General features: G+C 40.6%; 4 protein-coding genes across 7 annotated transcripts; 2 read left to right on the top strand and 2 right to left on the bottom strand.

Annotated features, from left to right (window-relative positions):
• Positions 1-516: 516 nt before the first annotated feature.
• On the top strand, positions 517-16,534 carry rhbdf1b (rhomboid 5 homolog 1b (Drosophila)). Of its 4 annotated transcripts, none has more exons than XM_078788995.1 (21): positions 517-701; positions 2,347-2,469; positions 3,614-3,673; positions 3,755-3,885; positions 4,033-4,188; positions 8,677-8,905; positions 9,039-9,242; positions 9,511-9,633; positions 9,700-9,842; positions 10,756-10,998; positions 11,065-11,176; positions 11,270-11,344; positions 12,077-12,238; positions 12,610-12,710; positions 13,087-13,150; positions 13,276-13,370; positions 13,954-14,029; positions 14,290-14,390; positions 14,478-14,631; positions 15,174-15,397; positions 15,740-16,534. In XM_078788995.1, exons 2-21 carry the CDS (start codon positions 2,368-2,370, stop codon positions 15,933-15,935), a joined length of 2,751 nt encoding a protein of 916 aa, XP_078645121.1. In that variant the 5' UTR covers positions 517-701; positions 2,347-2,367; the 3' UTR covers positions 15,936-16,534. The 4 variants fall into 4 exon arrangements, with proteins under 4 accessions (XP_078645121.1, XP_078645122.1, XP_078645123.1 ...); XM_078788996.1 differs by having other exon boundaries at positions 518-701; positions 8,677-8,785; XM_078788997.1 differs by having other exon boundaries at positions 518-701; positions 3,738-3,885.
• A 2,490-nt stretch (positions 16,535-19,024) lies between these two features.
• hbae4 (hemoglobin alpha embryonic-4) lies at positions 19,025-21,585 on the top strand. The gene is made up of 3 exons (XM_058061878.2): positions 19,025-19,546; positions 19,875-20,079; positions 21,018-21,585. The coding sequence occupies exons 1-3, from the start codon at positions 19,455-19,457 to the stop codon at positions 21,144-21,146; spliced, it is 426 nt and encodes a 141-aa protein (XP_057917861.2). The 5' UTR covers positions 19,025-19,454; the 3' UTR covers positions 21,147-21,585.
• A 1,191-nt stretch (positions 21,586-22,776) lies between these two features.
• Positions 22,777-23,529, bottom strand: LOC131109652 (hemoglobin subunit beta-2-like). Its single transcript, XM_058061877.2, has 3 exons — positions 23,375-23,529; positions 23,076-23,298; positions 22,777-22,985 (listed from the first exon to the last, which is right to left on the bottom strand). Exons 1-3 carry the CDS (start codon positions 23,464-23,466, stop codon positions 22,857-22,859), a joined length of 444 nt encoding a protein of 147 aa, XP_057917860.2. The 5' UTR covers positions 23,467-23,529; the 3' UTR covers positions 22,777-22,856.
• A 1,530-nt stretch (positions 23,530-25,059) lies between these two features.
• On the bottom strand, positions 25,060-26,247 carry cox19 (cytochrome c oxidase assembly factor COX19). Its single transcript, XM_058061879.2, has 3 exons — positions 26,086-26,247; positions 25,822-25,933; positions 25,060-25,740 (listed from the first exon to the last, which is right to left on the bottom strand). The coding sequence occupies exons 1-3, from the start codon at positions 26,153-26,155 to the stop codon at positions 25,647-25,649; spliced, it is 276 nt and encodes a 91-aa protein (XP_057917862.1). The 5' UTR covers positions 26,156-26,247; the 3' UTR covers positions 25,060-25,646.
• Positions 26,248-26,262: the final 15 nt, after the last annotated feature.

Raw genomic sequence — 26,262 nt, 5'->3', positions numbered from 1 at the left:
TTTAGTAAATGGTAAACATGAGTTATTGTCAGTATGAACAGAAAGTGAAAGGACTATACAGTATATCTCTGAAGAAGCATAGTATTATTATTATAATAAAATTGCAGTAATGTTTGGGCCCCTGGATTATGAGGAACAATAATAGATGGCTCTATGATGATTGTCATGAATTATAAACCGTCTTTCACTGGGCTGATTTTTTGTTTCTGTGAAAACACACACACATACACACGTAACATCTGGCCCAGATGTGAGCTGAAGCGTACTTATGGCGTATAGAGTCCGGGCGGGCAAATCATGTAGCATAGAGGAACAATGTTAATCTGTGTAAAACCACACATGAAGTAATTACACTGAAATTGCAAGTGAAACATAATAACACATTATCATTTAACTCCTGACATAGTCTGTCAGCCACTGTCACTTTTGATGACTGTGACATGGAGGAGCTTTTACATGTGATGTGTCACTTCCTGTTGGGTGTTGTTGAACATACACCAAAGCATCACTGTCCAATCGGAGGTACGAGCCCCTGGTGCAGCTATGCCATGTGGGCCACGCAGATTACATCCTCTAATCTGCCTGTCATGAAAATCCAAGCACAGATGTAAAAGAATCAGAATCAGAGACATCGTGTACCGACAATTGGATGGCTGGACGCCGAACCCAAGATGGGAAAAGACTGACTGAACTCGTATCAAGTAGGTGCTTCTCTGCTGCGGTGTTTCTTTTGCATATAGAGTATGAGCGTCAGCATCACAGTATAAGTAAAGGATGTGGTTTCATATTTCAGTATCTGTAGAGAGAGTATAGATGCAATATACATAATAAAACTGGTCTTGAGTTCACATATAAGAGTTAAATCAAATCAACTTTATTTGTATAGCATTTTTCCTGCAAAGACATGCAACACAAAGTGCTTTACAGAATTAAAACAATTTCCACAATAAACGGAAAAAACAAATAAACAAAAGAAAGCCCCTCCTTCCCACCCTCCATACTAGACCCACACACACACACGCACACACACACACAATCACACAATCACACACAGTAGGGAGACATGGCATGGCACTGAGGAACAAGGAAACGCCACCTTTGGGGCCGTCCACACTGGGAGGAGCTGCAGGCCGTGCCATCGGAGGACCAGCACTCCGACAGACGGAGGGAGGAACACTGGAGTTAAAAGCTGAAAACTAAGAGCATAAAATAGGACTAAAAAGATAAAAACATAACACTGGAGTTAAAAGCTGAAGACTAAGAGCATAAAATAGGACTAAAAAGATAAAAACATAACACTGGAGTTAAAAGCTGAAGACCAAGAGCAAAAAAATAGGACTAAAAAGATAAAAACAAAACACTGGAGTTAAAAGCTGAAGACTAAGAGCATAAAATAGGACTAAAAAGATAAAAACAAAACACTGGAGTTAAAAGCTGAAGACTAAGAGCATAAAATAGGACTAAAAAGATAAAAACATAACACTGGAGTTAAAAAGCTGAAGACTAAGAGCATAAAATAGGACTAAAAAGATAAAAACATAACACGAGTTAAAAGCTGAAGACCAAGAGCAAAAAAATAGGACTAAAACGATAAAAACAAAACACTGGAGTTAAAAGCTGAAGACTAAGAGCATAAAATAGGACTAAAAAGATAAAAACGAAACACTGGAGTTAAAAGCTGAAGACTAAAAGCATAAAATAGGACTAAAATGATAAAAACATAACACTGGAGTTAAAAGCTGAAGACCAAGAGCAAAAAAATAGGACTAAAAAGATAAAAACAAAACACTGGAGTTAAAAGCTGAAGACTAAGAGCATAAAATAGGACTAAAAAGATAAAAACATAACACTGGAGTTAAAAAGCTGAAGACCAAGAGCAAAAAAATAGGACTAAAAAGATAAAAACAAAACACTGGAGTTAAAAGCTGAAGACTAAGAGCATAAAATAGGACTAAACAGATAAAAACATAAGAAAAGTTTAAAAATATTAGTTAAAAGCCTGATTAAAAAGGTGCGTCTTTAATCTTTTTTTTTTTTTAAATATCAACATTAATCATTCCTTTCCTGATAAAGGCCTACACTAGTAAATGTGCAGACCAAAAATACCCTTTAACTCTTTTGGAAACCCCCTTTTTTTTGCTTTCACTTCTGTGAAATTTGCTTGGTTGCTCACTCTTACAGACTTAACTGTCACTGGTAGCCTGACCTTTATGGTAGGTTTGTGGAAGAAACCTTCACTGAAAAAAAGATCAAGCAGTCTAAGTGTCAGTCTACGAAGAACAGAGTTCTGATGTTGTGTTTGAGGCTCACCGGATCAAATAGAAAATGTATGTTTGTGTTCTCCAGCAAGGCAGAAAGCAGGCGTTCATGAGAATGGACCAGCCAACCACCACCAAGAAGCCACTATGGCTGAGACTGGACATTCCCATCATTCAGCTGACACCTGATGACATGTCCACTTATAAGGAGGTAAACACAACTGGGTCTAACACAATTCATGGGTTACGGTATTCTATTTATTTTGATTATGCAAGGTGGCTAATATCATGAATAACTGGCAGAAGGCTATTCTTTCCTATTGGTATTCACGCAAGGCTGCTGTTATCCTTCATAACTGTCGGGCGGAGTAATGACATTAATTGTATGACACATCTACATTGCATGCCCATGCGTGAGCAAAGTGCTTTGTGAGTCATTCTATTTATTTTTGTTAACACAAGGTTGCAGTTATCCTTAACTCATTCAATACCAAAGACATAGTTATACATTTTGATGAATTCGTACGCCCGATCCCAACAACATTTTTATACATTTTTTACATTTGTTTGCTCGACGAGCAAAAAGAGGTGATGATGCAACTCTCCACTAATGGATTTTCACTTTGGAAAGGATGGCTGAAGTGCATTTGATAAGAGCTTGGCAGAGATCATGTGCATGAAATCACACATGACAGGAAGAAGGAAGTGAGAGAGCGTGGAGGCGTATAGTGTGCAGACAGTTGTGCATTTTAGCACATGCACACACGCACACGCGTGCACTAGGGGTGTGAATTTGATATGGATGCTGTATGGTATCATGTACCCAGAAAAAATTATTACGTTTGATTAATGTTCATGTTAAAGGTTAAATAACTGTTAATAGTTATCCTCCCTATCCGTGTGGAAGTGGTAAGTTTTTGGCTATTTAAGTTTAGAGGAAATAACTTGAAGGCTACCGTTTAGGTCGCTAGCTCTCTAGTTTGCGAGTTAGCATGTGTCTCAAGACCCTGCAGTTGCGCAATATGTTGTAAATAAAAAGAGTATAAATGTGACTATAGTCGTGTTTTGTCATGTCTACAGGGCTCTAATAATGCTTTGTTCATTTTAATCTGAAAAAAATAATTTGTCTACCCACCAACTATATGTGGTTTCTTGAGTTTTTATTATTTGCCGTTTTATTATTATTATTATATTTATTTATTACTGATTGATTCTTGATTTGTTTATTTATTTTTCATCTTATTTTGTGCAGAAAAATAAAAATTAAGATAATTGAGAACAGTGGAATGTTTTATCAGAGCATTTATTGTAGAAAATCGGAACCAAAGCACTGAAAAAGTTTGTATGTTTTTTAGGGAGCGGGGGAACCGGATGCAACCCAGTCTCACCCAGACCCTAGCTCCAGTGGCCCCCAAGTAAATTGAGTTTGAGACCCCTGACCTAAACTATGTACGTTCTAATCTAATCATCTAATCTTAGCTTGTGTTTTGTTGCAGCCACTAAAACGCCAACGCAGTGTCAGCATGCCAGGAGCAAACTCTCAGGGCGGCCATGCTGCCTTAGAAACATCTAAAAACTACCTCAGACCCCCTCTGGCGAGATTGCCGTCCTCCACACTGTCCAAAGGGTTAGACACACCCTCACACTCACACACTGTCTCCTCTCTGTTCATGTTCCCTATCTGCAAATGTTCTTTTTCTAATGCTTATGTCACTATGTCTGGCTTTTGTTTCTTCATTGTCCCTTTTTCTGCCTTTTCTTCTTTTTCACAAAGAGAGTGTAGGGAGAGAAAAGTGCACTTTGAGCGAGTCAACACAATTCCCCCTAAGGGTCAGAGGTGCCCTCGGAGGGTGTCTACTATCCGAAGACGTTCTTGCATTCCCAAAATACTGACCCGACGACGGTCATCGATACCCAAACAGATTATCAGGTACAGAAATCTACAGAAGCACTGGTGGCTTATTGAGAGATGCATGTATTAATACATCTTTGATTATTATTTTAATGTCATATATACTGTATACAGTATATAGCATGTGTAATTTGACCTTTTGGATAATTAATATTATTAATAACATTATTTATCTTAGTTACTCAAGGTGTATGCTATCATTTATGACTGACGGGAGGAGCGATTTGCATTGATTATGACATGTTAATGTTGTTGAGTCGCCAATTAACCTAGCATGTTTTTGGAATGTGGGAGTACCCGGAGAAAACCCACGCATGCACGGGGAGAACATGCAAACTCCACATAGAGATGTCCGAGGGTGGAATTGAACCCTGGTCTCCTGGCTGTGAGGTGTGCGCACTAACCACTCGACCGCCGTGCAGCCTGTATTTCATTCATTCATTCATTTTCTACCGCTTTTCCTCACAAAGGTCGCGGGGGTGCTGGAGCTTATCCCAGCTGTCTTCGAGCGAGAGGCGGGGTACACCCTTGACTGGTCACCAGCCAATCACAGGGCACATATAGACAAACAACCATTCACACTCACATTCATACCTATGGACAATTTGGAGTCGCTAATTAACCTAGCATGTTTTTGGAATGTGGGAGGAAACCGGAGAAAACCCACGCATGCACGGGGAGAACATGAAAACTCCACATAGAGATGTCCGAGGGTGGAATTGAACTCGGGTCTCCTAGCTGTGAGGTCTGCGCGCTAAACACTCAACCACCATGCAGCCTGTATTTATTGTATTTATTTATATGGTGCAAGATGACGATTATGGTCCACTCTCCATTGAACCTCTGTGTGGAGTTAGCATGTTCTCCTTATGCGTGCATGGGAAAACAGCTGGGATAGGCTCCAGCATACCCACAACCCTAGTAAGGATAAGCGGTATAGAAAACGGATGGAAGGATTTGTGGCTTCCTTCTTATTTCTATTATGCAAGGTGGTAGTTATTAAGAACTGGCGAGAGGAGTGATCACGTTACGGGAATCAAACGACACGTCGATGTTGTACGACTGATGCGGGTTTCGCTGTATAAGAGAAGCTAAATGGTGATGTGATTTTAAAAAGCTGCATCTTATGTGCGTCTGTGTCATGTCCAGGCAAGACCGACCCCACCCACTTTTCTTTCCTAATGTGTGCCATTCTCTCGCCCTCCTTTTTAATCGTCCCGTGTTCTGGAACGCTGGAATGTTAGCGGGAGAACCCATGTTTACACACACTCCTGCACAACAACGGCGAGTGACACACACACACACGGACTTCATTCATAGTGTATCGCTGAGGGGCTCTGGAAAGGGAGGCACATTGACTTGACAAGGAACAGAGACACTTCCTGTTCTTTTGCCAGGAAGTTGGATCCTTTTTGGGTGAATAGTGGGAGGCCTGCCACATCCATACACTCTCTTTCACGCATTTAAAAGAAACAAGGTCGGAACTGGAAGGATCACTCCGCGTATTGTGGACTGAAAGAGTCCAGCTGCTGGAGGTCTGGGATTTCCTCATTTCATTGATGACGCCAGCTTTTCTTTAACCTTTGATTGAATGAGCTCCAACATGGATGTTCCATAAAGTGTGGGCATGTAGTGATTATCTCCTCCTTTGCATCACCGGAAATCCACTAATGGAATATTCAGTGTGGATCTGTGTGGATTCAGTGGATCTGGGTTGAAGGCATTTATAGAGGACTTTATTAGGCATGCTGACAATGGAGGTGAAAAAGCTCCACATTTCCAGCTCGACGCAGGTATGAGCCATAGCCTGGACCCTTCCTGGGGCTCCGTCAACAGGTGAGCATGCAAGACATGGATTGAAGGGATGTAATGTTTGAGGTGATCGAAAAAAATCGAAAATCTCATTCACAATGTTTACCGACAAGCCTTTCAGTTAGCAGTTTCGACTTCCTCCTACCGCAGATTTTCTATGGGATTAAAGTCCGTAGACTCCAAGATCTTCATGTATGTTTGGGATCATTGACCCATTCCTTAACTTTCTTCGGAGTCCAAGATTCTACAGATTCTACAACGCCACATTCTGTTCCTCAGTGCGGTCAAGTCTTCATTTAACTCTTAACAGAGAAACAGTCCCAAAGCAGAATGTTTCCACCTCCATGTCCTTCTTGGGGTCATATTCAGCATTTCGGTTATGGTCTCATCCGGCCACATCGTCATCATTCTCCCAAGAACTTCTCTGAGTCATTCATGGTTTCATCGGTAAACTTCACCCAAGCCTGTACATTAGCCTTCTTTATCAGGGGGTCAATGAGAGCACTGCAGGATCTCACTTTATTACAGCAAAGTGGTCCAACTCCCTTGAGATGATTCACACGCGGCCATTATGTTTCTTGATTTTCCTGATTTCCTTTTCTGCTTTTCTGACCCTCGAGGGCTGCCGTACATGATCTTTTTAAAGTGAATCATGAACATACATTATCTGCTTAACAAGCTTCATCATGTCACTGTAAAAAGTATAGCGTGAATAGGTTGATTTATCCTCATGTGGTCGTGTTTATATCCTGTCAGACCAACCTGGAGCAAGGTGGCTTTAACCATTGTTGAAATTTAGTCTGGCATTTGTGTATATTACATTTTAGATCACGTGCAAGCGAAGGTGTACTTGTTGGTGCATGTGTGCATACCTATTTCATTGAGTGTGTATGTTGCAGATTGCTGCAATCAAGATTGCATGTTATGTTATTACGGGTCCTAATTACTATAATTATTATTATAATAATTTGACAACATTCTAAGTTAGGAGGACAGCAATCCTAGTTTTGCTTCCTCCTTACCCTGTTTGCAAAAGGCGCCTCCAGCTGGACTCCTTCATGATGTCTCAGTGTTTATTACGGCACTCCAAACATTTCAGGAGTGTGGTCTCCCAGTTGATAGATGCACATTAAGGCATGAAGGTTCCTATTTTTTTTGGTACTAAAAGTGACTTAAAGCACACTGCCTTGTCAGAGGTTGTGTTTGGAAAACAGAACACTTAAGCAAGCAACTCTAAGGTTTGAACCGTGTTGTGTACTGTATGTGTACACAGCAGAGAGAAGCGCTAAGGTGTCTGTTTGGCATTGATGCACAGGCAGTGAAGGGAAACATTTTCAGGCAGTAGTGAATGAAAAACATCATTATTTGGTGACATCTTGCATGAATAACTCCCAAAAGTGTTATGATATTAGCCCTGATTGCATTTCAAAGCAGTCAGTACCAGGAGTGGGTACCAGGAGTGGGTACCAGGAGTGGGTACCAGGAGTGGGTACCAGGGTATTGCAAGCCTCCAGCCCCCTTTCTAAGACTTTGACTTATTACCTTATAAAGTGTGCTTATTTGTGCCTGTGTTGTTGTGCCCCCCCCCCCTCACTGCAGGTTTTACACACATAAATTGTTTTTTATGATCTCATAATTTGCAAATGCAAATGAAATTATCCTTGCAGTATGTTGACATATTCCGATATTAATCACTGCCACTCTCCACGACTTTTCTACTAACAGAAATATAATCCACACCCTTGTTGTTTGTTCTTTAACCTGATTGGAGGTTAATAGATACATTCAATGAGGCACATTCTGTGTGAAAATGACAAAATAACAGACATGTAAATGGAATACCGCTCATTTGAATGGGGACACATTTTACTCAACACAACGTCTTAGTAGGGCTGCACGGTGGTCGAGTGGTTAGGACGCAGGCCTCACAGCTAGGAGACCCGAGTTGAATCCCACCCTCGGCCATCTCTGTGTGGAGTTTGCATGTTCTCCCCTGTGCATGCGTGGGTTTTCTCTGGAGACTCCGGTTGATTGGCGACTCCAAATTGTCCATAGGTGTGAATGTGAGTGTGAATGGTTGTTTGTCTATATGTGCCCTGTGATTGGCTGGCGACCAGTCCAGGGTGTACAGGCTCCAGCACTCTCGCGATCTCTGTGAGGAGAAGCGGTAGAAAATGAATGAATGAATGAATGAATGAATGAATGAATGAATGAATGAATAACATCTTAGCCAATCAAATGAACGCCTCTTATTGCCTTTAAAAGCACAGGGCCCACTGGACGGCTCATCATAATCCACGTCACCACCTGATTGTCCACCACCTTGCTGGACACATGTAATCTATTCCTGTCATGAATAGGAGTACAAAATTAAGTAACAATGACATTAAATACAGCAGCAGGCTAATCCAGGCATCATGCATGCATCATGCTTGCCCATGTGGGCTCATCCAAGTCTACCAGATTACCGAATTGGCAGCACATGTTTGTTTGCTCAGGAATTTTATGCAGGTAAACAACCACGGACCATAGAATCTTGGATGAGAACGTGGGTCGGGAATGGGGTTTTCCAGCATAATGACGAGGAACTTGATCCTGATGTCAGGATCTTTCAACCCTTCAGCACTGGAGCACATTTAACTGTTACCGCTCGGGCTTTGCGTCCTCATTTCATGGAGTCCTCCCTGCATTCAGGGGTACAGCAGACTGGTTTGGGGTGAGCAAGGACAGCGACAGCACCCAGCGATGGAGGAGGAAGAGCCTGCAGCACTGCAGCCAACTCTACGGTGGTCTGAAGGCTCAGGTGATGAGGAGTATGGAGCTACCCAGCCAGGACAACATCTCCCTGGCCAGTACCGAGACCCCTCCTCCCCTTTACTTTCCACCCCAACACCCCGGTCACCATCGCTATGGCATGCAGAGGGTAGGGCATTGCATGAGCCTCTTTTGACCACAAAAAGAGTCATCGTTTCTTCTTCATTCTCTTAACTTCATGGATCCTCAATTCAACTTTAAATCCAACATGAAACATATTATATTTTTGTGTGCATACACAGATTGTGGACCCCCTGGCTCGGGGTCGTGCCTTCCGTTTGGCGGAAGAGGTAGACTTCAGCGTCCTGCCGACTCCTGTCACCCCGTGTGGCGCCTCTCTCTGCTCCTTTTCCAGCTCTCGATCAGCCCTCAGCAGGATGCCACGGCGACGCAAACGGGAGTCCGTCGCTGTCATGAGCCTTAAAGCTGCGGCAGCACTAATGAAAGTGAATTCTTCTGCTATTTGGATTACACGTTTTAGTCAAATCACTCCATTTACCATTTGTGTTTATGTATGCATAGGCCTGTTATGTACTACATACTGACCTACTTTCACGTATTCTTATGCTTTTATATGCATCATTGACCGTATCTTCAGAGGTTTTAACCAGCAGATGGTCCACTTTGATGCTCTCCATCAGACACACTAACCTTAAGAAAATACTGTCTATGCTTAACGGTTCAATCCCTTCATGTACACTATGTACCGTACAGGGCCGCACAGTCGCTGAAAGCACCACAGGTCGGCGTCGAATGCGGAGTTTCCTGCCCCCCAGTTTCTTTCAAGACGACCATGTGGACTTCCCTGATGATCTGGATACATCTTTCTTCACCGAAGTAATCGCTGTACATCCTCGCCCTGTTAGATAGATGACTTTTATGACTTTATTTCTGTCTGCTTAGGAAGGTCTGCAGGATGAACTGTCCAGCTACGCCGATGAGGTTTTTGAGACGGCATCAGAGGCTGCATGTCAAATGGTCGATGAGGGTGATCTGACAGGAAGTGCGTTGGATAGATACGAACTGGAGAGGAGTCACCTGATGCTGTGAGTTTTTGCGGGACAACAACAGAGTATGTAAATTGAGATAAGTGGACAGTAGCGTATATTTTCAGTACCGCTTATGTTCACAGTCACAGGGGGTCTTTGACAGTCAATACTATAATCATATATTGTAGTACTATAATAGTAAATACTAAGGGCTCTAAATGCAATATACTAAGTTCTATGTGAAGTATTTCCATAATGCCTCATATTAACTCTCTAACAAGATCTCGGTGTATAGACTGGTCATATATCTCATCTCGTTTCATATTATTTACATACTGTATTGTATATAACTCTGGGAAAAACTGTTGATTTTGTTAATACTTGGGTTGTTTATATTGTTTATTTTTCTATATTGGGTATTTTGTACTGCTTAACTGACTCTGTACTCTTGCTGCTGTGCAATACAAATTTCCTCACTGAGGGACGAATGAAGGCATAAAAATAAAAATAAAAATAAAAATAAAAATAAAAATAAAAATAAAAATAAAAATAAAAATAAAAATAAAAATAAAAATAAAAATAAAAATAAAAATAAAAATAAAAATAAAAATAAAAATAAAAATAAAAATAAAAATAAAAATAAAAATAAAAATAACCCCGGCATAATCAATCCCTTGCGGCCGCCGAAAGCATTCCGCAAGACTGAAATCTCTGTTGTAGGCTCACACTAGCGTGCATTGTAGCTTCTACTGGAGTCAGTGTTGATTGGCACTTTGAGGTAAACCGGACTGGATCAGACCCGGAGCCGCCACGGATTCAATGTGAGCCAAATCAGCAACCTAGAAAGTCATTCAGTTAAGCACAGAACTGCACTAAGCATCATATTGTTCATGATATCGTCTTATTGGTATGATAGTCGTTGACATAACTGATTTTTGTTCTATAAGCATTGAATGTTTTCTCTATACAGGCCATCAGAGCGAGGATGGCGTAAAGCAAAACACGGCTCATCAGTCCAACCTAAGGCGCATTTAAATCAAGACGCGGTGAGTCAACAGCGCGGACAAAGAATCACCGTTCCCGTTAAAAAGCTGTTCGCCCGAGAGAAGAGGCCTTACGGGCTCGGCATGGTCAACCGCCTCACCAACCGAACATACCGCAAGCGCATTGACAGCTTCGTCAAGAGGCAGATTGAAGACATGGACGACCACAGGTACAATAACTCATCAATTATGGAGCCTTAATTAATACCGAATACTCCTAATACTGTCATCACCAGGCCTTTCTTCAGCTACTGGATCACATTTGTGCATTTACTCATCACCGTTCTGGCTGTCGCCATCTACGGCATCGCTCCTGTGGGCTTCTCGCAACATGAAACTGTTGATTCAGTCAGTTTAGCACTTCTCAGCATGCCTGCAATCATGAGAACGAGTCAACAGGAATCAATAGTGCTGATTTTTAAACACTTTTTTTTTTTTTAGGTGTTACGCAACAAGGGGGTGTATGAAAATGTGAAATTTGTGCAGCAACAAAATTTCTGGATTGGTCCAAGTTCAGTAAGTTATTGTTATTTTTCCGCTTTGTCATACAATTTTATACATAGTGAAACATTTGAAATGGTATTCAACAGTATATGGAAGTTGATTATGAAAATTTTGTTTTTTTAAAAAACAATAACTTGAACTATATATAGACATTATAAACAAGTTTTCCAGTGCAACAGTCACAAAACACTTAATAATTAAAAATCTTATAAAATCTTAAAAATCTATAAAATCTTTAAAAACTTAAAAAACTTGAAAATCTTAAAAATCTTAAAAATCTTAAAAATCTTAAAAATCTTAAAAATCTTAAAAATCTTAAAAATCTTAAAAATCTATAAATATTGACTTAATAATGATACTTCTGCTACAAATACTACTATTATTACTAATAAATAATAGCATGTGTTTGAAATGCACCGAAAAAATGATGAATGCTTTGCTGATGATGCTTTATTGTGAATTAAATAATACAGTTGCAACAAATGAAATGTACTAAATATAAAAACTCACATTTTCAGTCATTTTTATTCATTATTTTAATTTCTTAATATTTTGATGCTTAAATTCTCATAAGATGTGAAAAACTGTCAAAATGTCCAAGACTATGTTATAAATTGTTGCTTAATCAGCAAAAGAACTGCAAAAAACATCCTGAGCCTTTAGTCGGTCTCTTAGTCCGAACTGAACTTCTGAAGTCAAATAATCTTTGCACCAAGCTCAACATCCTTTTGATGTTTCTGCAAGGAGGCGTTGATTCACCTGGGAGCCAAGTTCTCCCCATGCATGCGTCAGGATCAGGAGATCCACAGGCTGGTCCAGGAGAAGAGGGCTAAAGAGAGAGAGTCGGGGTGCTGCGTGAGGAACGATCGCTCTGGCTGCTTACAGACCTCTCAAGACGAGTGCTCGGTATGTCAATACAAGATCAATACCTATCTGACTTCAATACCTACCTAAGGTGGCCAGCCAATCACAGGGCACATATAGACAAACAACCATTCACACTCACATTCATACCTATGGACAATTTGGAGTCGCCAATTAACCTAGCATGTTTTTGGAATGTGGGAGGAAACCGGAGTACCCGGAAAAAAACCCACGCATGCACGGGGAGAACATGCACACAGAGATATCCGAGGGTGGAATTTAACCCGGGTCTCCTAGCTGTGAGGTCTGCACGCTAACCACACCACGGCGGTGCAGCCTGCCATGGATTCAGTAACGAGCAAATAAATTATTCAAGTAAAAATATAATTTTCTCTCTTCTTTCACTGCTGTAGACCACCTTGGCATTGTGGGTAAAGTGGCCTCAACACTCCAGTGCTGCTTATCTGAATAATAAACCACGCCAATACGGTGCCGTCTGCCATCAGGACCCCAGGTAAATTCACACTGGTGTACGTTTTCAATGATAGTAAATGAAGTATATTTTGCTTTAGGATGTGAAAAAGGAAGCATCATTTATGGAGAACCTACAAGGTTCCTTAGGGAACATGGAGAAAAAAAGAAAAGAGCATTTCCTGATGATATTTCCCATCTATAAGTGAGACAGATTGAGGGAATATTCCCCCCTCTATGAAACTAAACTAGCAAAAAACACACAATTGTAAACAAAATAGCTGCACCCACAGCAAGCAGCGCAAATATACACACAGTTTGTGTGCTGTAGGCCTCTTTTATAGCAGCTCCACCTGATTGCCTATTGAAAAATTGTATATATATTATAAATATTATCACCTTTTCTTTCTGTTTTGGAGAATTTGTCAGGAGCCTGCCTCTGTTTCACCTCATGAGTGGCCTGAAGACATCACCAAGTGGCCAGTGAGTGCAATTACACGTTGAACAGGCCTGTACTATACTGTACTGTACTGTACTGTACTGTACTATAAAGTACATTGGGTACAGATCATTATTCAGTAGAGCCAACATTCATGTTTGATGCGCAGATTTGCACAAGATACAATTTTGGGAATCACACCAACCTGCCCCACATCGACTGTACCATCACGGGCCGGCCCTGCTGCATCGGAACCAAAGGACGGTAAGTATACACTCATAATAGTAGCTTTCATTTTTCATATTTAGTATTAGAATTCTTATTAACGGGCTGCACGGTGTTCGAGTGGTTAGCGCGCAGACCTCACAGCTAGGAGACCCAGGTTCAATTCCACCCTCGGCCATCTCTGTGTGGAGTTTGCATGTTTCCGGTTTCCTCCCACATTCCAAAAACATGCTAGGTTAATTAGCCACTCCAAATTGTCCATAGGTATGAATGTGAGTGTGAATGGTTGTTTGTCTATATGTGCCCTGTGATTGGCTGGCCACCAGTCCAGGGTGACAGCTGGGATAGGCTCCAGCACCCCCAGCGACCCTCGTGACGATAAGCGGTAGAAAATGAATGAATTAATTAATTCTTATTAAATTATATTAATATGAACTGTAATATTATTATTATTATAATTAATAGTAGGAGGAGTATTTGTTTTCCTATTAGTAGTAGTATTATCTTTAATGTCATCATTATTGTGTAATTGTTATTATAGTTATATTATTATTACTATTATAGTTGTGATTTTTAAGTATTATTATCATCATCAATAATGTTAATATTAATTTTTATACAGGTGTGAAATCACTTCCAGAGAGTATTGTGAATTTATGCACGGCCACTTCCATGAAGAAGCCACTCTCTGCTCACAGGTAACACACACACACACACACACACACACACACATATGAAATATTTTTTAACCCTTCAAGCGCCAAAGTGGCAAAATTGCCATAAGCCATATCTGCAAATACAATGTCTTATATAGTTCATACTTTTCACCAGCACATGGCGGACATCTTGAACTTCAATCTCAGCAACGTTTGTGGGTTACTGGTGAAAAAACGGCGGGAAATAGTAAGATGTCAGATGTACCACACAATCAGCCATCCATCCTTTTATTCTCCACTAGGTTGCCTGCATGGATGATGTATGCGGACTACTTCCTTTCCTCAACCCAGAAATCCCAGACCAGTTCTCCCGACTCTGGCTGGCCCTCTTTCTTCATGCTGGGTGACCTAACTGTGTCATCAAGATGTCTGATATGAAGTGCATGGAAGTATTTGGGGTTTTGAAGTTGTGTCTTCCTTCCTTTCATAGGATCCTACATTGTGTGGTGTCGGTGTTATTCCAAATGACCATCCTCAGAGATCTGGAGAAGCTGGCTGGCTGGCTGAGAATCTCCATCATCTACATGCTGAGTGGCATCACAGGCAACTTGGCTTCGGCCATATTTCTGCCCTACAGGGCGGAGGTATGAAATGAGTCAAATGTTCACATTTATACTCTTTTTATTTACAACATATTGCGCAACTGCAGGGTCTTGAGACACATGCTAACTCGCAAACTAGAGAGCTAGCGACCTAAATGGTAGCCTTCAAGTTATTTCCTTTAAACTTAAATAGCCAAAAACTTACCACTTCCACACGGATAGGGAGGATAACTATTAACAGTTATTTAACCTTTAACATGAACATTAATCAAACGTAATAATTTTTTCTGGGTACATGATACCATACAGCATCCATATCAAACTTGCGCGGGCCGCACTAACATTAAACTTTCATATCAAGGCGGGGGCCTCAAACTCATGTCCTGCGGGCCGCGTGTTTGAGACTGTGTTAGAGTATTAATTTTTTGTCTTCATAATTTGTCTTTATTCTGGTAAATTATTATCTATTTATTTCTGCTGATTACTGATGATTTTTTAATTTTTGCATTTTTTTTTAATGTAATTATTTTTTTTGTTAATTAATTTCCCTCCCCACCTCCCTGGTTGTCCTGCGTCTCTCCTAGGTGGGCCCTGCTGGTAGTCAGTTTGGCATCCTGGCGTGTCTCTTTGTGGAGCTCTTTCAGAGCTGGCAGATCCTTGAGAGGCCATGGCGGGCGTTTGGGAAGCTGTCAGCCATCTCCGTGTTCTTCTTCTCTTTTGGCTTGCTTCCCTGGATTGACAACTTTGCCCACATCTGTGGTTTTGTCTCAGGATTTTTCCTATCCTTTGCCTTTTTGCCATACATCAGGTAGGTGAACCAGGGGCCAGATTTAGCAGATGATTATCAGAAGATTCCCGTATCAAACTCCAGCAGTAGTCTGCCATGATAGTTTCATTCCATTTTCCTTTTATTCCTTTAATTTTTATTCTATACCTTTTTTCCATCACTTTTATGTCTTGGTGAAATCTGGCATTACTATATTTTCACCACAAGATGGCACTGTTTTTCCACATAAAAGTATTGTCTACTAGTCCAAAGTACCATGCTTTAGGTGTGAATTGGGCCCCAAGCAGAGTGTCATTCAAAGAGTGTGAGTGTGACCTCATTTCATGTAATTTACGACTGTTTTATCTTTTATTGTCTTTCCAGCTTTGGCCGCTTAGATATGTACCGCAAGAGGGTCCAGATCTGCGTATTCCTGCTGGTGTTCCTCGGTCTCCTCTCCGCCTTGGCCGTGCTTTTCTATGTTTATCCTGTGAAGTGCGATTGGTGCGAGTACCTCACCTGCATCCCAATCACGGACAAATTTTGCGAGAAGTACGACCTGAACGCCAACCTGCTTTGACCCACGTGGGTCGAATACTGGACATGTGTGTCATAAATGGTGCCATTCCTAAAATGAAGAGGACAACTCCCATTTGGAGCCTTCAGAGCGAGCTGTAATTTTTTTCTTTCTTTCTTGGAGGTAAACATCATGCACAAAAGAAGCCTTCAAAGATGTTATGTACAAATGTTTTAACAGTGACTCAAATGTTGTGTTTTATTAACTTTGCTGCTTTGTGAGTCGCATTGGTTGTATATTATTGTATTGGAATCATGTATAATTATTTTAAAAAGTTGACTTTTAAAAAGACTTAACCAAAGTATATAACACATATGAAGTGCTTATATTTTTCTGCATATAATAAAAGCATTTTAAAATGAAGGCATGAATAAACACAAAATGTAAGTCACTGCTAAATGTTTCAACATAAATTCTGTCTAACAAAAATCTGATGTTGACCTCAATCTGAAATCAACTTGGGTTCTGCAGCAGAACAATGATCCAAAACACACCAGCAAGTCCACTTCTGAATACCTGACAAAAAACCAAATGAAGACCATGCTTGTAATAATGGATACAAATTAAAAATACATAATATGGTGTCATTTTACATGTTGGCTAAGCTCATCAAAAGTTAAACATTGGCACCAAAACTCCTGACTCATAGTACGTCTGCGTGGTGTGTGAATTATTGATAAAAATAATTGGCATGTAAATATGCAGTCATTAATGCAGTCATTAGCGTGTCCAACATTATCAGAGGCCTGCTGCAGGTCTCACACCCTGCAGCTTTGGAGATAGCAGCAGCTGACAAACTTTATCAGTCAAAAACATCCTAGTACCAGACCCTTTCTCTGTTTTGGATGTTATGGTGCCCTCTAGCGGATGTGGGTGGAAATACTAGATTATTTATATAAATTTTAAATATATATATAGCTAATATATAAACGCTAATACAAAAACATGACAAACTTGCCTGTAAAATATGTATGTACATGCTGTAAAACAATATGATTCCATTTCTGGCAATGTATTGTGATGATAGTACAACTCCTTGTGAAAATACTCACACTTAAGTAATAGTATGCCTATCTGGCTTGTATAGTTTGCTTGTAGCAAACTTGCTACATGCTAATTTTCCATTTATCCCAGCAAGTCTTCCAGGTCCTGAATCAGCAAAACAGCCCACACCATCACACTACCACCACCATATTTTACTGTTGGTGTGATGTTCTTTTCTGTAAAGCGGCATAAAGCGGTCAGCTTATTTCTTGTCAGACCAAGGAGTAGTTCCCAGAGGTCTTGGGTGGGCATCATCAAGATTTTCTTGCAAAATTGAGACAAGCCTTTAATGTTGTTTTGGTTCAGCAGTGGTTTTGGTCTTGGAACTTTGACATGCAGGCTGTTTTTGCCCAGTTCTTTGGATGCTGTCGTGGGGTCTTTTGTGACCTCTTGGATGACTCGTCGCTGCGCTCTTGGGGTCATTTTGGTTGGCCGGCCACTCCTGGGAAGGTTCATCACTGTTCCATTTGTGGATAATGGCTCTCACTGTGGTTGGCTGGAGTCCCAAAGCTTTATAAATGGCTTTATAACCTTTTCCAGAGTAATACATCTCAATTACTTTCTTACTTAATGTGTTAGTGTTTGCTTGTGTTGTCATTGATGAATACGACAATGTGACAAACACTTCTGGAGGGAACTCATGAACTGTGGACAGGGCCAGTAGTGGTGGTCCCTGGACTGGGGAGTGGATTGGGCCAGTAGTGGTGGTCCCTGGACTGGGGAGTGGATTGGGCCAGTAGTGGTGGTCCCTGGACTGGGGAGTGGATTGGGCCAGTAGTGGTGGTCCCTGGACTGAGGAGTGGATTGGGCCAGTAGTAGTGGTCCCTGGACTGAGGAGTGGATTGGGCCAGTAGTGGTGGTCCCTGGACTGGGGAGTGGATTGGGCCAGTAGTGGTGGTCCCTGGACTGGGGAGTGGATTGGGCCAGTAGTGGTGGTCCCTGGACTGAGGAGTGGATTGGGCCAGTAGTAGTGGTCCCTGGACTGAGGAGTGGATTGGGCCAGTAGTAGTGGTCCCTGGACTGAGGAGTGTATTGAGCCAGTAGTGGTGGTCCTTGGACTGGGGAGTGTATTGGGCCAGTAGTGGTGGTCCCTGGACTGGTGAGTGTATTGGGCCAGTCATGGAAGTCCCTGGACTGGGGAGTGTATTGGGCCAGTAGTGGTGGTCCTTGGACTGGGGAGTGTATTGGGCCAGTAGTGGTGGTCCTTGGACTGGGGAGTGAATTGGGCCAGTAGTGGTGGTTCCTGGATTGGGGAGTGGATTGGGCCAGTAGTGGTGGTCCCTGGACTGGGGAGTGTATTGGGCCAGTCATGGAGGTCCCTGGACTGGGGACTGTATTGGGCCAGTCATGGAGGTCCCTGGACTGGGGAGTGTATTGGGCCAGTAGTGGTGGTCCTTGGACTGGGGAGTGAATTGGGCCAGTCATGGAGGTCCCTGGACTGAGGAGTGGATTGGGCCAGTAGTGGTGGTTCCTGGATTGGGGAGTGGATTGGGCCAGTAGTGGTGGTCCCTGGACTGGGGAGTGTATTGGGCCAGTCATGGAAGTCCCTGGACTGGGGAGTGTATTGGGCCAGTAGTGGTGGTCCTTGGACTGGGGAGTGTATTGGGCCAGTAGTGGTGGTCCTTGGACTGGGGAGTGAATTGGGCCAGTAGTGGTGGTTCCTGGATTGGGGAGTGGATTGGGCCAGTAGTGGTGGTCCCTGGACTGGGGAGTGTATTGGGCCAGTCATGGAGGTCCCTGGACTGGGGACTGTATTGGGCCAGTCATGGAGGTCCCTGGACTGGGGAGTGTATTGGGCCAGTAGTGGTGGTCCTTGGACTGGGGAGTGAATTGGGCCAGTCATGGAGGTCCCTGGACTGAGGAGTGGATTGGGCCAGTAGTGGTGGTTCCTGGATTGGGGAGTGGATTGGGCCAGTAGTGGTGGTCCCTGGACTGGGGAGTGTATTGGGCCAGTAGTGGTGGTTCCTGGATTGGGGAGTGGATTGGGCCAGTAGTGGTGGTCCCTGGACTGGGGAGTGTATTGGGCCAGTAGTGGTGGTCCCTGGACTGAGGAGTGTATTGGGCCAGTCGTGGTGGTCCCTGGACTGGGGAGTGTATTGGGCCAGTCATGGTGGTCCCTGGACTGGGGAGTGGAGATGCCAATCTTGGGAAAAGCCCTCTCCAGCTGTTTGAGTCCCAGTCATGCTATAGAAGCTATATGCAGAGTGACTCACGTCATGCAAAAGATAGCAAAGAGGTTGTGCTACTCCCCCACCCTCCCTCTGTTGTTGTTCGATAACACAGGGGAGGGAAAACACCCCCACTGGTGTCCACCCTTTACCACTACTCATAGTTTACCTCAGAAAGAAGGAAATTATTGATCATCTCTATCATTTTACACTTTTTACTTGAGGATAAGATGGTTGATTAACACTATAGACTTCTCGGTTTTGATAGCCGGTGACAAATCCCTTTTTTTCCCATGTGCATTGGCTTGCAATGCTGTCCCAGAAGGAGAAAGAACTACTTGCAGATGTGTGGCGAGGGCTGATTCCTGTGGCTCAATATATTGGATCTGACGCTTTGATTAGGTAGGTTCAATCCACTTACTTGTGACCAAAAGGTAAATGCTGTTGAGGTAATGTTAATATAATATAATATAATATATAATTGGTTTGGTGTGCTCTGATGCATGGAACAGTTAACAGCTTGAACAGTTAAAGACACTCGAACTGGACATTGCTTGACTAGCTTGTACTTGAAGAAAAGTGTCTTTATCATAATCTTAATCTCGGATGACTACATGCTCATATTTAGTTCAAGATGTGTGATGTTTCGTTAGCATTAGCTCCCTTTTCTTATGATTCTTTTACAATGTATTACACTTCATTACATTTGATTTGCTTGTGTGTTTTCAAGAATGTTTGCAACCATCCCGGGCACCAAGACATACTTTTCCCATCTAGACATTAGCCCAGGCTCCGCCCACCTTTTCTCCCACGGGAAGAAGATCGTCCTGGCTATCGCCGAGGGAGCCCAAGACATCAGTCAACTGACAGTGACGCTGGCTCCTCTGCAGACCTTCCATGCCTACCTGCTTCGGATACACCCCAGAAACTTCAAGGTGTCTGGGCGACTTTAGACTGGCAGGATATGTTTACGATGACAGCGTGTCTCAGTCCACCAACTCACTACTTATTACTAAAAAATGCACGCTTAAGATGATTTAAATCTACAATCTAAAAGACTTTACAGATTTATTCTCGTGAATTTTCTAATTTATTCTCAAAAATCTGCAATTATTGTGTTTAAAGATGTAAATTTACGACTTTATTCTCATAATATGACAAGTTTTTCCGAGAGAATTACGGTGTAAATTTATGACTTTATTTTCATAATCTACAATTTTTTTAAAAACATAAATTTACAACTTTATTCTAATAATATTATGAGTTTTTATGAGAATTACGCCAAAAATGTATGACTTAATTTTCGAATTTTTTTAAAAATTACATAAATTTACAACTTTTTTGTGCTTTACAGCTTTATTCTTGTAAATTTACTACTTTATTCTCAAAATCTCCAATTATTTTTAAAGGTGTAAATTTACAACTTTATTACCAAAATCTAATTTTGGAATTTAATTTTATGACTTAAATTCTAGTAAGTTTACAAATTTACAGATTTTTTTTCCAATGTGGCCCAAATACTCCGTCGCTCAAAAGCTAGGGATCATTTTGAAATATATTATGCTTTATGCAATTCATAGACAATTTTATCCATTTTTCCATCAGCTTATTTAATAAATGCTCTATATATTTGCAAAGGATATCATTACTAGGGATATCAGATATTGGCTTTTTTGCTGAAAACCAATATAGCAATATTGTCCAACTGTCCAAAAATATATATGTAAAAAACAAATGTCTGTGACATTATTCATCAAAACTGAGCATGGTGATAAAGAATAATGACTTATAGTGACTCATAACCGACGGCTTTTTGGTCGCCGCTTTATTAATGTGTGTCTCTTTCCTTTTCCTTTACTTTCCTTCCCTGCAGCTTTTCTCACACTGTATGCTCGTCGCCTTGGCTGTTCACATGGGCGAGGACTTCACACCGGTTTTACACGCAGCAATGGACAAGTACCTGTCGGCTTTTGCAGCAGTGCTGGCTGAGAAATACAGATGAGACTCAATGTATATCAACACCACTCCGGTCATGAAATATATTTCAATATGTGCAGTTACTGTTTCATGTGTCATGTTTTGTAATAATAAAATATGTGAAAATAGCAATAATAGCAAATAATGCCTTTTTTGTCTTCATTTAATGAGCTGATTTGCATTTTTTTTTTCTTTCCCCGGTCATGTCACTGGTCTGCAGTCCGATGTTGCTGGGCAGAATTTGTCTCATCTGCCTCATTGGCCAATGAGAAAATACAATACTAAAAGCAAATGATAGCCATGCAAGCTTGGATGTTTGAAAGGCAAACTCAGGGCTGATAGATTTACATTGTGTTTATACTCTGTGTTGTGTTTATACTCTGTATTGTGTTTATACTCTGTATTGTGTTTATACCGGAGTCTGGATAAAAATTGCATCACAAATAAAATGAAACATGCAAAAATTGTAGGATCTCTAACTATATGTTATTTTAAAATGACCCATATTTCCTAGATTTATATCCCTTTTTGTAGTTATTTGGGGGTTTGGGAAGTATTCCCATAATACCTCATATTAACTAAAGACTGGTCATATATCTCATCTCGTTTAATATTATCTGCATACTGTATTTGTAGATAACTTTGGGTAAAACTGTTGATTTTGTTAATACTTGGGTTGTTTATATTGTTTATTTTTCTATATTGTGTATTTTGTACTGCTTAACTGATTCTGTACTCTTGCTGCTGTGCAATGCAAATTTCCCCACTGAGGGACGAATAAAGGCATATCTTATCTTAGTATCTTAAGCGCAGAACATGCAAACTCCACTTTGAGTTCTTAGAGACTGGAACCTGGACCTCCTGACAGCGAAGGCAGACTAGAAAACAATTGTTCCAAAAATCTGACATTGAAGGTGGACCAGCATCCCAGATCAGGTGTGTTGGACGATGGAGGGTCTGCTGAGCAGGATGCCTTCACATACTTATCTTTTGCTCCAGGCGAAATGTGCCCAGTGCTGATATAGAACAGAATCAGACGCTATAAGCTCCATTAAACCGACGGTGCATTCAAGAAATAAAATTGACAAATAAATGATGAATATATTGTGTCCGTAGTATATTTCACTCACAACTTAACATATTCTTTAAAACTTGTATCATTGTAAATCATTGTAAATAATCATTAGTATAAATCGGACAATAATTATAATTAAAGTGTTATTATATGCTTGTTAAAAACTGCACTCCTCAGCGTCACCTGGCATTATGCATTATGTTATAAAAAATATTTTTTCTGTAGTTTGGGTTTTTTTGTATAAGCAGCATGTATGAGCACTTTAATAATTATTTTTAAGAATTTTTTAATAATTTTATTTTGTATATTTAATGTTTGTGTCAAGATTGCTCATTTTGTTTTTTAATGTATTTTTGGTATGTTTTTTCTGCCTGAATTGAAATGAAAGGCAAATTAAAGTCTTGTTAATATAGTGGTAAGGCTAGATTGTATAGTTTCTTAAATATAGGATTACATGATATTATGATGATGATGATGAAGCATCCCCAAGGGTCGTGTTGTGTAAAGTGACAAACTCTGAATCAAAAATTCAAGCATATCGAAATATAGCATATTGAAAAAAATAGAAATGCAACATCAATTTGCTTCAATGGGTCTTTATTTCTTTCTGGAGAAGACAAACATGATGACACATGTTCAATCCCAATTGCAAGTTGCAGTTTAGTGGTACTGCCTTCCCAGAGCGGACACCACCACGGACAAGAACTTCTGCCAGGCGGCCTGAATTTCTGGCTTGAAAGCGTTTCCCATCTTGGAGGCAATGACGATGGTCAAGCAGTCAGCCAGCAACTACACAGAACGCAAATCCCAGTCAGATTTGTCATGGTGCCAACACTTTTAGAAAAAAAATAATTATTTACAAGAAACAAAAAATGTTACCCTGAAGTTGTCGGGATCCACGTGCAGCTTCTCAGAGTGCAGCACGCTCAGCTCGGCGTAGGTTTCCTTGATGTTGTCCATGTTCTTGTAGGCCCGGTCCAGGCCGTGCAGGATCTTGACGCCATGAGCTGCGATTTGGGGGTTGGTCTTAATGGCTTCAGCATTGTAGAGGTTACCGAAGGCGCCAAAGTACCTCTGGGTCCAGGGGTAAACAATCAGACACCTGGAAAGACACCCAAAAAAATCATCAATCGGGTTGCTAATTGCATTCCTTATTTACAATTCAGCTCATGATGTACCTGCACAGAGCCTTGGCGCCTACGTCGTCGTAGTCCAGGCCGGTCATGATGCTGTTGATGATGGTGCGTTCCTGATCAGTCCACTCAACCATGTTGGCGTTTGTTTGTTTTGCTTCAGTCTTCGAGAGAAAATGCTGAATAGTGTTTGAGATGCACGGTGGTCCTATTTAAACGTCTCAGAGGTACCCCCGCCCTGAAGGAGAAACCGCTATGATAGGCTGCAGATGGAAGGCTTCAGATAAACCATAGACTTCTCTAGAACTTTCTGGATGTTTCCATGCAGGCTTTGTATACACACAAAATGGGTACATTTTTAAGATTAAGACTAAAATTCATACAAAGAATGTATTAATCCTTCTAATGGTAGATGGTCAGCTAATATTTATATATTAGCTAAAAGATTGAATTGTAAATGACTGGTACACGCTCCAATCAGCAAATGAACTGCAAAAACTTCCTTCAAACATATTAACTCCTTATTTCTAAAATTACAAATACTTCAACTTACTGATATAGTTAATCTTCAAAGAGCTAAAATAATGCATAACGCTAAAAATAACCAATTACATAAAAATGTCTTCCAATACTTCTCTACAAAAGAGGAGAAATATGATCTCAGGGAAGAACTACATTTGAAACACTTATATCTATATATCACTATATTGACACTTACTATGGTACCCATTATGTCATTGGATGCTCATATTACCTTGTACTTCGGTACGTGACAAAAATAAAATAAAAAAAAAAATAAAAAAAAAAACTATATTAGGAAAGCAGGAAGTGAACAAATGTAACAGTTACTCATTATAAAAGTACCAAATGGAGGGGTAGGATTTAATAAGCTTTGCTTCTTCCTACTCCTTTTGGACATGTGGAACTGTGAACTTATTATGGGATGCACTCAATTGTAATCTGATGCATTCAAATGAAATTAAACCATTACAAATGGTGTCTTCGGTTTTTAATTGAGCTACTGAAGTAGAATAACTTTTGCACAAAATTCTCATTTCGTGATCTGAGTTGGGGAACTGCTCTGTACAACACTCAAAACTATATTCATCAATAATATTGACAAGCTTGCTGCGGTAATGCTGCAAAAAAAAGATCAAATTCAAGTATTCAACAGTATTAGTTTAAAGTGGACACCTGTTGAAAATAAATGTCTCTAAATCTGTCGCTAAAATGCACATAATAATAATAATAATTATATATAATATTAAAGGGAGTTTAACATCATATCTACCGATGGCTCAAATGAAAAGAAAACCTTCCTGCTGATTCTTTATATCATCTTTTACACGCCAAATGCAATAATAGTCATAAATGGGTTTGATTTTAAGAAGACATATTTGTTGCTTCTGTGGTCTAATTAACTCAAGTATACAAAAATGTCTTTGGGCTTTTCATGTTTAAGTGTTATCTAGAAAAGCACGCTGGTGTTATCTTCAGTAGCGCCCCCTCCACCCATTGACCCACTGCCACTCACATGCTTTTCCTGCAAAGATACTGCAAGGCTGTGGGGGCGTATATGTCAAGTATGCAAACACTGAATGGACGAATGAATAAAAGCTGAAAATGGTTTGAAATCGGTGTGCATGCTTACAAGCATAACATGTAACAGGTAACTACTAGTACAACATAATAGCTCCTTAATGTAAATCAATGTGCTAGAAAATGCCAAAACCATTGCAATTCTGGATCATTTTATGAGTGGTACTGTTTGAAAACAACGCAAAACAAATGAATGTAGACACATTTTTAGTTAAATACAAAAGATGTAATTAGAGAATCAGAAAAAGCCTCTGCATATATTAGACATTCAAAATAATAAATATTTTGGACCTTTCTTCAAGATTTAGTGCTGTTTTTGCACCACAACATTTCACACATAGGTTTTTGAATATATGCAGCACAACACCAACGTTTCCCCTCCCACTGCATTAGAGGGGCCACCCCACCCCCAGTTATTTTGAAGTTATTTTTAGATTTTTCTATACAGTAGATCCCCATCACCATTTTCCCTGCTGTTGATAGAAAGTGCTACCTGCAGGTGTCCAGCAGAGGGCGTTGTACAAGTCAATACGTCCAACATTTTCCAGCAGGATGATGCTTTGACAAAATGTGATGTCGTGTCATTTCATGCTTAAGTCAGTACACTACCGCATGCCTGTAATTGTTTGTAAATGTGTAAAACTGAAGATTAAGATTTAAGATAAGATCATGTTTGTGTCCATTATCCAACACAACAGAAGCCACCAGTGGTGGCATGTCAGTGTTGGCAGTCTTTGTTTGCTTGGCTGGGAGGAGGATCAACCATATCTTTGAATCCGAGTTTTTCCAGTGGTTCTTTTGCCATAAGTTGACTGGAATGAGAAATGGCACACAAAATGAATTAAAACCACACAGTGCTCCTTCAATATATCAACAAGAACATTCTAACTCACTGGTCCATGCGACATTCTAGGTAGGATTTGGACTGGAGTCGACATTTGGAGTTGTCAAAGTTGTTGTCTCGCAAACATTTCATGAAGGTCTCTTTGAAGGCTTTGCACTCTCCTGAAATGACAATAATAATCAGCCTCAATGTCCAACCACCCATCTTTTTTTCTATGCCGCTTACAATTTGTTTCTTGAAATATACTGTATACAGTACAACGTTGCTTTACAAAATAACAACTTAGCCCCTGCATAAATGTCATTCAACATACCAAAGTGATCTAATGGGAAGGCTCCTTTGTCAGGTGGTCGAGGTTTAAAAGTCTTTGACCCGAAATTCATTACAGCGTCGTAATGTTTACTGGAAGGTGAAGCCAGGAGCGGTCGCAGGTATATGACCCACCACTCTTTGTCGCCTTGATTTGACGTCACAAGTCTCGCGCTTGTTT

The sequence above is a fragment of the Doryrhamphus excisus genome, linkage group LG2, assembly GCF_037039965.1.
Source record: "Doryrhamphus excisus strain RoL-2023G ecotype Guam linkage group LG2, RoL_Dexc_Guam_v1.1, whole genome shotgun sequence".
In the NCBI taxonomy this organism is placed as follows: Eukaryota; Metazoa; Chordata; class Actinopteri; order Syngnathiformes; family Syngnathidae; genus Doryrhamphus; species Doryrhamphus excisus.
This window is presented reverse-complemented; position numbering and strand designations above follow the sequence as displayed.

Coding starts and splice junctions, on each gene's coding strand:
- rhbdf1b (XM_078788995.1), top strand. CDS start 2,368: ATGAGAATGGACCAGCCAACCACCACCAAGAAGCCACTATGGCTGAGA. Junction 9,243..9,510: donor CTGCGGCAGCACTAATGAAA/GTGAATTCTTCT, acceptor TGTACCGTACAG/GGCCGCACAGTCGCTGAAAG. Junction 12,239..12,609: donor CCTCTCAAGACGAGTGCTCG/GTATGTCAATAC, acceptor TCACTGCTGTAG/ACCACCTTGGCATTGTGGGT.
- hbae4 (XM_058061878.2), top strand. CDS start 19,455: ATGCTGTCCCAGAAGGAGAAAGAACTACTTGCAGATGTGTGGCGAGGG. Junction 19,547..19,874: donor GGATCTGACGCTTTGATTAG/GTAGGTTCAATC, acceptor TGTGTTTTCAAG/AATGTTTGCAACCATCCCGG. Junction 20,080..21,017: donor TACACCCCAGAAACTTCAAG/GTGTCTGGGCGA, acceptor CCTTCCCTGCAG/CTTTTCTCACACTGTATGCT.
- LOC131109652 (XM_058061877.2), bottom strand. CDS start 23,466: ATGGTTGAGTGGACTGATCAGGAACGCACCATCATCAACAGCATCATG. Junction 23,299..23,374: donor GGCGCCAAGGCTCTGTGCAG/GTACATCATGAG, acceptor GTGTCTTTCCAG/GTGTCTGATTGTTTACCCCT. Junction 22,986..23,075: donor TGGATCCCGACAACTTCAGG/GTAACATTTTTT, acceptor CGTTCTGTGTAG/TTGCTGGCTGACTGCTTGAC.
- cox19 (XM_058061879.2), bottom strand. CDS start 26,155: ATGAATTTCGGGTCAAAGACTTTTAAACCTCGACCACCTGACAAAGGA. Junction 25,934..26,085: donor CTTCCCATTAGATCACTTTG/GTATGTTGAATG, acceptor TTGTCATTTCAG/GAGAGTGCAAAGCCTTCAAA. Junction 25,741..25,821: donor CTAGAATGTCGCATGGACCA/GTGAGTTAGAAT, acceptor TTCTCATTCCAG/TCAACTTATGGCAAAAGAAC.